At 37.2% G+C, this 9,935-nt stretch overlaps 2 protein-coding genes across 9 annotated transcripts in view; one reads left to right on the forward strand and one right to left on the reverse strand.

Moving 5' to 3' along the window:
- Nucleotides 1–728: 728 nt before the first annotated feature.
- LOC110021807 (gibberellin-regulated protein 4-like) lies at nt 729–1,452 on the forward strand. Its single transcript, XM_020720463.1, has 2 exons — nt 729–1,097; nt 1,175–1,452. The coding sequence occupies exons 1-2, from the start codon at nt 818–820 to the stop codon at nt 1,354–1,356; spliced, it is 462 nt and encodes a 153-aa protein (XP_020576122.1). The 5' UTR covers nt 729–817; the 3' UTR covers nt 1,357–1,452.
- A 1,636-nt stretch (nt 1,453–3,088) lies between these two features.
- LOC110021800 (type I inositol polyphosphate 5-phosphatase 10-like) overlaps nt 3,089–9,935 on the reverse strand; it is a 19,005-nt gene continuing 12,158 nt past the window's right edge. For 7 of the 8 annotated variants that reach the window (XM_020720444.1, XM_020720446.1, XM_020720445.1 and 4 more), the window contains one exon: nt 3,089–3,344. In XM_020720444.1, the coding sequence (XP_020576103.1) occupies nt 3,341–3,344 (4 nt within the window). In that variant the 3' untranslated portion in view covers nt 3,089–3,340. Of the gene's footprint in view, nt 3,345–8,771; nt 9,078–9,935 lie in introns of those variants that run through there. The other variant, XM_020720442.1, reaches the window with a different exon arrangement.

A 9,935-nucleotide genomic window follows, 5' to 3' on the forward strand; every position in this document is an offset into this window, starting at 1 on the left:
TATCTAATATCACACACACACATTATTATTAAATAGTATTGACTAGAACTTCCTACTCCTTCCGTTATTTTAGGCATTGTAATATATTCAGTTTTTACATGTTTTTTGGTTGATGAAGAAAACCACTTATTTTTCTTATTTTTATTTCCCTTATCCATTCTCTGATATGGTATCAATGAAGTCATTTCGCTTCGTCCGATTATTCAGCAGAACTTCCCACTCTTTCGATTTTATACCTGTTTTTCACTTAATGAAAAAAAATTCATTTATTTTTCTTGTTTTTCTCTACCTTTTAGAGACCAGAAATAACTAATCATTCGGAGCAAATCATCATAAAATGGTCTCTTCCCCAATTGCAAAACCAACAAGCGCCAACCTCCATTTTTTCACTGCCTTCATCAACTTTATAATCTGAGAAAAACGATGTTCTTCTCTGTAAAAGGAATGAAAGAAAGGGAGAACAATAGGTGGTTTGATGGAGAAGAATGAAGAGGAGAAATGAAGCTTGATCCATGAGGTGGGGTGTATCAATAGGAGCAATTGGGTTTTGCAGGGTACGGTTGGTAAGGAGAAGAGCGGCACATATGGAACCCTAACAGAGAACATCTTAACATAACCCTAACAGCACCAAAAAGAGTTTTTTTTTTTTTTTTTTTTTTTTTTTTTTATTTTTTTTTTTTTCTCCAAAAAAAAAAATTTTTTTTTTTTTTAGTGCAGAGTACGCATCCCCATAATCACACGCATCCCCATAATCACATCATTTTCTCTCTTGGTCATAAAAAACCTCGCGCAGCGTGCCCGCTTGTCGGCACCTCACATGCTCCCTTTCCTCACCTTCTGCCTTCAATTTAAAAACCTCATTAAAAACATGTCCAGTCCACTATTTCAGTATTTCCTCTCTGTTGCGTCTTATCACCTTTCAACTTTACATTCTACTCTTCCCCTCTCCTCAGCCATGCCGAAGCTCCTCTACCTTCTCCTCCTCCTTTCCTTCCTCATCCTCTCATCCTCTTCTATGAACTCACTCGAAGAAGAGTTACAGCATCAGCTCTACAAGAGGAAGCCCCGCTTCGGCCCCGGAAGCATCAGAACCTACCGTGAGCTCTCCATTCCTTCTCCTCCTCCTCTTCTCCTTCTTCACTCTTTACTGAAATTTCGTAAAATGCGAGCACAGAGTGTCCGCGCGAGTGCGGGAGGAGGTGCTCGAAGACACAGTACCACAAAGCTTGCATCTTGTTCTGTGGAAAATGCTGTAGAAAGTGCCTCTGCGTGCCCCCGGGCTTCTACGGAAACAAGCAGGTGTGTCCTTGCTATAACAACTGGAAGACCAAGCGAGGAGGACCAAAATGCCCTTAAGACTTTGTTTTCGTTTGCTTGGTTTGTCAGAACATGCCTGTTTTTGTTTGTGTTGTGATCATTCGTTTGCGTTTTTAAAGCTTTGCGTGGCTTCATTTGAGGCAGTTTTTTTTACTGTTTTTTTATGGTAAAAATAGTAAAAAAAAAAATGTTTTTTGAATGACTTTTCTCATAATTTTATTAAATTATTTTTTTTAAGAGAATATTTTTGAAATTATTTATAAATGTGAGAGAATAATATGTGCAATGTGGGGACATAATATGTGAAATAGATGTGAATTTGACGGTATTATGATGATATTATCATAATAACACCATAATATCATATTCAAGTCACATACTAATTTGCTTATTATGATGAGAAAAAAAATATTAATTTATACTAATATCATAATGAAATTATAAATATAATAAGTATTTAAGATATAATTAATAATAAATAAATTAATATATTTCTTATCAATTATTTTTTAAATGAGCTGGGCTCCAAAGCTAATGTCTAGATTGGCCGAGCTTGACTTGTTAGCTCATAGAGTATAGTTCACGAGCTACTTATGGAGTCAAGCTTGAGCTGGCTCCTCACGAGTGGCGAAGTTCTGACTTCTGATGTTGAAGAATACCACAATTCAAGTATAAAATGTCATTTTTTTAAAATATTAAATAATTTAAAAAAAATCTTGAATTTTAAAATAGTCTCAGTATATTTTTTATCAATTATTTTTTGAACGAGCCAGCTCGAAAGCTATCGTCTAGATTGGTCGAGCTTGAGCTTGACTTGTTAGCTCATAGAATACAGTTCACGAGCTACTTATAGAGTCAAGCTTGAGCTGGCTAGCGGTCACGTAATTACAGAGTTCTGACTTCTGATGTTGAAGAATACCACAATTCCAATGTATTTATAAATCCAACATCTAAAATTTGACATTTACATTTATAACATCTTAAGTCTATAAAACTATGCACGAAATGATATATTTTGATTTTAAAAAAATATTGATAATAATATTTTTAACTGATATTGAATTTAAACATTATCTATGTAAATATGAACATCCTTATTTGAAATGTAAATGCATAAGAATTGTGCTATTTATATAAATACCCCTTTTTTAATTAACTAATAATCAATAAGAGTTATGATTATGGAGGCTAGTTATTCAACTTGAAATATTCATAAATCTCTAATGCATAACACATTAGTTGTTTAATTCCCCCCAACCAAACATAAAAAAAAAACTTAATAATTCAAAATAAATTTAGATGACAATATGACAATAACTAAATTCATATAACGTCTTCAGTTACTCTTTATTTAAAGGCACATACATCAAAACTTATAAACTCATCACCTAAGTAAAAAATGAAGCCCGCCAAAAAAAAAAAAATAAAAAAAATAAATATGGGCTTGAAAACAAATCGACAGCCCTTTAAACTTATGTGTTTCCAAATAAGTTTTGAAAATGCACCTCACATGTTTGGGTATTCTGCGTTTTGACAGCTTATGTGTTTTCAAAACATTGAAAACTGTGTCTAGGTGTGATGACAACTTTCTCGTTGCGGTCTGTTTTTTCCAAAAAAAAAAATATATAATAATCATGACACTTAGCTTATCAACAGATTATTTTTAAGCAGCATATCAGTAGATTAATCAATAAGTTGCAGCTGTCCCAAACAGACCGATGGTCTCGTTGAACACTTCAAAAGAAAAAATGGAAAAAAAAAATGTTGGCCAGACTCAAATATTTTCAAAGAAAAAAAAAACAAAAAAAAATGCATGATACATGAAAGAAACTATCTACAGTTCAAAAAGCTGAAAGCAGCAGGATCTTGTTCCATCACTCTTATATATAGACACATCCCTTCATATATTTTTTTCTTCTGTTCAGTATCTTCAACTCGTACAATCATCAAAACAGAACTCAGGTCTTTGAATCTTCACACTGAAGGCTGATTTGTTCCAGATTATCTGGAGTACCGCCACTGTTTATCTGATCACAAAGTTTATATAAATGCAATACTATATGAATATATATATATAATAAAGATTTCAGAGTTGTCTTTCACTCCAGCTATAAGCTTGAATCTTGGTCAAATACTACAAGCAGGGATCAAACATGAAAGAAACCAAGTGTCTCATGGCAATAAATGATATGGAAATTCATTCATCTATTTCAGAACAAAACTATTGAAATATAAACATCAATCCAAAATTAACAAAAGAGTCCATCAAACTTAATTTTAGATTTCCACAACAATCTTCCCTACAATCTTATTGTATCCCTTTTTGTCAAATGGTGGACAATAAATTTACCAAAAACCCTAAAACCTCAACGTTTGTTTAGTTTCCTTTCACATTTCTTATCGATCATAGAATAAATTAAATTTGCACACGATCAATAGAATTAAACAATTTTTAAGAATAAGGGCCTGGTCATGGGAGAGATTATGGCAGTTGGAATGATTTTGCAATTAAAACTAAGGGCCTGGTCATGGGAGAGATTTTGACGGTTGGAATGATTTTGCAATTAAAACTTACTTATTTCATTAACGTTCTTGACTTTATAGAGTCATACAATATCTATACATAAACCCCTAGACTTCTTTTTACAAATAGAACCCTACATTAGATATAAATCTCAACACTCATAATCTAATTAACTCCACTGTGCTAAGTCGTTTAATGAGGTAGTCAGCCATCTGCTCTCTAACAGCTATATGACTTAGTTCCAACAATCCGTTATTCAACTTCTTCTTGATGAAAAATCTATCAGTATCCACAAGTTTAGTTCTACCGTGTTGCATCGGGTTGTTAGTAATGTTGATTGCAGACATGTTATCACACAACAACTTCATTTGAGTTCCATAATCCACTTTGAGTTTAACCAACAAGGCTTTCAGCCACATCATCTCAGCAACTCCTAAAGCCATAGCCTTGTATTTAGACTCTGTTGTTGATCTTGCTACAAATTACTATTTCTTGCTCTTCCACGAGACCAAGTTGCCACCTACAAACATACAGTATACTGAGGTGAATCTTTTGTCATCAACACAATTTGCCTGATCAAAATCACAAAGGCCCTCAATATCTACATGCCCATTCTTCTTGAATATCAACCCTTTTCCTAGTGCACGCTTTTGATACACTGCATCCATATTACCCTTCCTTGGATCACGCATGTAGTGACTCACCACACTTACTACAAAAAAAAAATATCGGGTCGAGTGTGGCACAGATAGATCAAGCGGCTCACCAACCTTTTGTACCTCTCACGATCAACTAATTCACCTGCCTCTATAATGAGCCTGACCTTCTGTTCAATTGCAGAAACTGTAAATTTGCACCCCCGCATACATGTCTTCGTGAGAAGATCCAGTACATACTTTCTCTGGGACGTGATCATTCTCTCAACTCCATCAATCCCAAGCAAGCATCTAAGCTTGTCCTAGATTAGTTGAGCAATCTGTGATAATTATTTCATACAAATACACAATAAATATGATAGTGTGACATTCATGTTGCCGAAAGAACACCGTGTGGTCTGCATTGATCTGCTGGTTTCTCATGCTAACCATCATCATTCTAAACTTCTCAAAACAAGCATGATGAAATTGCTTTTAGTCATATAGTGACTTCCTGAGCCTACACACCTTGCCCAATGTCTGGGATGTGCTGAATCCCAGTGATATCTCTATATTCACCTCTTCCAGTAGCTCCCCGTGAAGAAAAACATTCTTCACATCCAGTTGGTGGAGTCTCCATCCACCATTCACTACCAGCAAAACCAGTGTCCTCACTGTGCTCATCTTTGCTACTGGAGCAAAGATTTCATTGTAGTCAGTGTCATACGTTTGACTATAATTTTTTGTCACTAATTATGCTTTGTATCACTCCATCACCCCTTCTAGAGTTTGATTTACCGTGAAGATTCACTTGCATCTAACTGTCTTCTTCCCTGTTGGTCGTGGTACAATCTACCATGTTTGTTTTTATCAAGAGCTCCAAGCTCCTCATGCATCGCCGCTTTCCACTTAGGATGCTTTTTAGCAACCTGTCAGCACTTGGGTATAAAGACATAGTTTAATGATGCAACGAATGCTTTATGCAAATGTGAGATTTTAGAATAAAAAACAAAATTTGCAATGTCAAGTTCCCACCCAAAACGATCAGGAGGATGTCTCACATTGCTGCGGGTGGGACCTCCTTAACGTTGGGGGATAAAAGTAGATGGAGTAGAAATAATATCACCTGAGAGTTCTGAATCAAAGGTGGATGATGTAGGTGTCTCAAGAGTTGGGAAAAACCGAGACAAAAAACTTATTGACACCCTTAACTCACCTTCAGTTTGAATCCAACAACCACTGAGGCCAATTTCCTCGATTTTTGTCTCTTCAGTTGATTCATCCCACATCACCGGACAAAACATTTCTCCCACTTGCACCACTTCATCACTACTACTACTACACACTCTCTCTTGCCTTGTATTTCTAGTAGTTGTTGAGTCACCGAACGGTGGATTCACTTCCAAAGTATAGTATGATCAAACTCTCTGAATGACACATCCATACTCACAAAGATTCACGTCTTGATCGGGCTCCAGCATACACAACCCTTCTAAGTAGCAGATAACCCCACGAACACACATTTCATAGTTTTGCGTTCCATCTTCCCTGCAGATGACCTATTGTTTTTGACAAAGCATACACATTTAAATACCTTTAATGGAATGGTCACACTATTATCTCCTTTCAACATCTAACAAGGAGACTTACAATCCAACACACTTGAGGGCATTCTATTAATCAATTGAGTTATTGTCAAAACAGTTTGCCCCCACAAGTGCTTTGGGACATTAATCATGAACATCATGTTTCGAGCTACCTCTAAAATGTGTCTGTTCTTTCTTTCTGCCACTCTGATTTGTGTCAGAGTGTACAAACATATAGTTTGATGATGAATCCTTTGGGCTGACAAATATTCTTCAAACATCTTATTGATATACTTTGTCCCATTATCAGATCTCAATACTTTCACTGTGACACCGTATTGAGTTTGAATCACCCTGTGAAAGTCTTTCTTCACTATGACACCGTATTGAATTTGAATCACCCTAAGCAGACAAACACATCATTTTTATTTCTCATCAGATATAACTAAGTAACATAAGAAAAACAATAAATGAAAGTGACAAAATATTTGTAACCATCAATCGAAGTTGTAAAGCAAGGTTCCCATACATCTAAATGCACCAAATCAAAAATATAAGAACTCTTTTTATCAGAACTAACATAAGAACTCCTGATATGCTTGCCAAACTCACAGACATGACATACAAGTTTTTGTTTATTTACCTTTTTATACAATGATGGATACACGACTCGATAGATTTAAACTAAGAGTATCCCATGCACATGTGAAATAGCATCTATACATCCTCCACTCCTCTCAGATCCTCCTGCTCCATCATTCTCAACCATAGATGCCAAAGCTGAGTCCATTACCTCTCTATATAAGTACCAAAATCCACTACACCACGTGTCTATCCCAAGTTTCAAGTCATTCCCCTTCTCTTAAAAGATCACAATTAGAATATCAAATGAAGCAACACATTTTAGTTGCAGTAGAATGACACTAATGGATAAAAGTTCACTGAAAAGGAATAAGCATGGTACACCTCACAGTACCATTATTAACCACAGGCTGTGTTGCCCCATCAGTGATCTGAATGTTCTCTGGAATTGTTAGGTGGGTATAGGAAGAGAAATCACTAGCGCCACTAGTAACATGATGACATGCACCAAAATCTACTATCAATTCTAGTGAACTTATGGTGGATACAGAAACAAAAACATGTGTATCACAAGTACCTTTAGCTAAGTGAGCATAACTAGTAGTGTTCCCCTTGGACGACGATAAGGTAAATTTATTCTCAGTGACATCACATTCTGCACTCTGTTTCCTCTTCAACATCTCCAGAAAATTGCGATCCTCATCGATAAAGAAATCCTTGTCTTTTCCTTGTTCTCTGTAACCATCAGATTTGCCTGGTAGCCCCCTCTAGACGATCCATGTCCACTCATCTCTCTCTCTCCTTGGGTGGCTTTAGAAATGCTTTGCTCAGATGTTCTGCTTCTTTGCAGTTGTAGCACATGCGGGTCTCCCCCTAAGCATCTATCCTACCTGAGCTAAAGCTGATCACATTTCTGAAAGTTCACTCGACTGCGCTGGAACACGTGCTGAGGTAGTGGCTCCCTGTAAGAGCTTTACCAAGACCTTCAAAACTTCATGATTCATCTTTCCCAAAAGTTACAATCCTTTACCTCCCATAATATATTTGTCACCTGACAACCTTAATCACAAGGATCAATATTGATCACACACAGAAAAAAGCAGCAGCAACAGAAGTCCCACAACAACAGCTCTCCCACTTGGACAAAGCAAAAACGATCTCGGTACAAGCTTTGAAACCTTCAATGCTTCTCTTCGACACCCTCTCGTGGCAAAAATTTTTCTGTGCGGACTCCTGACGTAGCTCTACGTGCGGCGCAGAGTATTCTTGAGTTATTTTCAGGTGTTATTTATGGGTTATTTTCAATAATACTGAAATAACCCAGAAGATATTTATTTTTGGGTTATTTCTGAATTATTTCGAGATTATTGAAAATAACCCAGAAATAATCTGAAAATAACTCAGGAATAACCTACACCGCACCTAGAGTTACTTCAGGTGTCCCGATAGAAAATGCAAAGAGGAAATTCTGCCTCTCCTGTTCAAGCCAACCAAACGCATGATCTACCGGTCCACGTATCTCCAAATCACGCTCTGGTACCTCACGTTTCTTAACCCTCGAGCCAGCTCAAGAAAACGGACCCATACTTGCTCAATCGGATGATCTTGAGGAAGGCAGCCAACGGTTGCGATTCAGGGGCGATGATGCGGTTGGTGTTGGCGGCGACGGGCGAGACGACATCAGTTTCTACATCCTCGGCAATTAAGTTACGGCCGGAAATTACCTTCCAAAACCTCCGACGACGGCGCCTCAACAGGCTTACCAAGCTTTGCACGTCGCTGTTCACCTTCTTGTTGGCTACAGACACCTCAGACCCCGCTCTTCAGATCAGCGGATTCGTCTGTCGTATGTCATGATGCCGAACCCAGAATCGGCTGCTCGTCCAACTTCGTGAGGTAGAGGAAGTTTTGGATCTCTATAAACTCGATCCCGACATAGAAAAATTCCGATACACCGGCGGGTGAGGGGTTTTTTTTCTCATCTTCCGCTCCTCGGCTCCTCGGCTCCTCGGGTGAATCGCATCCTTTGTCCTCCGTCTGCCGGACGTAATATATTTTCCGATTATATAAAACTCTGATATGATTTTACAATTAAAATTTTCTTGAGCTATGTAATATTTACAAACAAACTCTTAAATTTCTTCTATTTATAAATACAATCCTTGTATTAGATATAAATCTCAACATTGACGGTTGGAAATTTGATGCATTTATGCTTACATGAAATCACATATAATTATGGCACATAAAGCTTCTAATAGACACTACGATCAACTCGAGCTATAAAACATAAGAATCGGTTACCCCCTGAACAAATGAAAATTAAGAAAGTGACCCTTCAATCTAATCCAAATTATAGCAAAGCTAAGAAGACGGAATAGTTGGCATTCGTTTAAGCACAAACATCACTACAGATATAAGCAACCACCTTACCTTTCTTTGGCAGTCCTGCTGTTATTGTTTGCAGGTAAAAGCTCCTCCACTCCAACTCTCATGTTGGGAACAGAAAAGCTCTTCCTTATTCCATCATTAAGAACTCCAACCTCCACCTTAAAAATTGCACACACTGGTCGATGGTCAGAAAATCTGGATTCGCCACGAATGTATGACAACTGAATGATCCCGTCACCGTGCCAAAGTATGCGGTCGCACCTGAAAAAATCATTAAGATGCACCAGAAATTTGGAATTATCAGCATGCATAGTTTTAGATTCTCTATATTAAAAAATGGATATTTTATGAAAGAGGAACAAGTCAAAATGGTCTCCTTGCTCTTTGCAGGGGCCATTTTAATTTCAAAGTTTATAAAAATACCAATTTAATTCGGAGACTCTTTTAATAGAAGCTAAAATATTAGAGATATTAAGAGAGTGTGGGGGGACTAATTTGACACTTTTATAGACTGAGATAAAATGAGCTCATGTAAATAGTCAGGAGACTACATTGGCAATTTAATCTCTTATAAAATTTTGGATTAGGTGCATCTTAAACCAAAAAGAAATAAATAAGAAAAATAATAAAATAAGTGGCGGTGCTACTAAGATGCTCATTAGGTGCATCTTAACCCAACAAGAAATAAATAAGAAAAATAATAAAATAAGTGGCGCCATGATCCCGAGCTCCAGAATCGGCTGCTCGTCCAACTTCGTGAGGAAGAGGAAGTTTCAGATCTCTATAAACTCGATCCCGACAGACGAAGACTGATTATGTAGAAAAATTGCGATACACCGGCGGGGGGGGGGTTTTTTTTTTTTCCTCTTCCCCTCCCCGGCCCCTCGGGGGGACCGCCCC

This window comes from Phalaenopsis equestris, unplaced genomic scaffold (assembly GCF_001263595.1).
Source record: "Phalaenopsis equestris unplaced genomic scaffold, ASM126359v1 Scaffold000147, whole genome shotgun sequence".
NCBI lineage: Eukaryota > Viridiplantae > Streptophyta > Magnoliopsida > Asparagales > Orchidaceae > Phalaenopsis > Phalaenopsis equestris.

Coding starts and splice junctions, on each gene's coding strand:
- LOC110021807 (XM_020720463.1), top strand. CDS start 818: ATGCTCCCTTTCCTCACCTTCTGCCTTCAATTTAAAAACCTCATTAAA. Junction 1,098..1,174: donor CGGAAGCATCAGAACCTACC/GTGAGCTCTCCA, acceptor ATGCGAGCACAG/AGTGTCCGCGCGAGTGCGGG.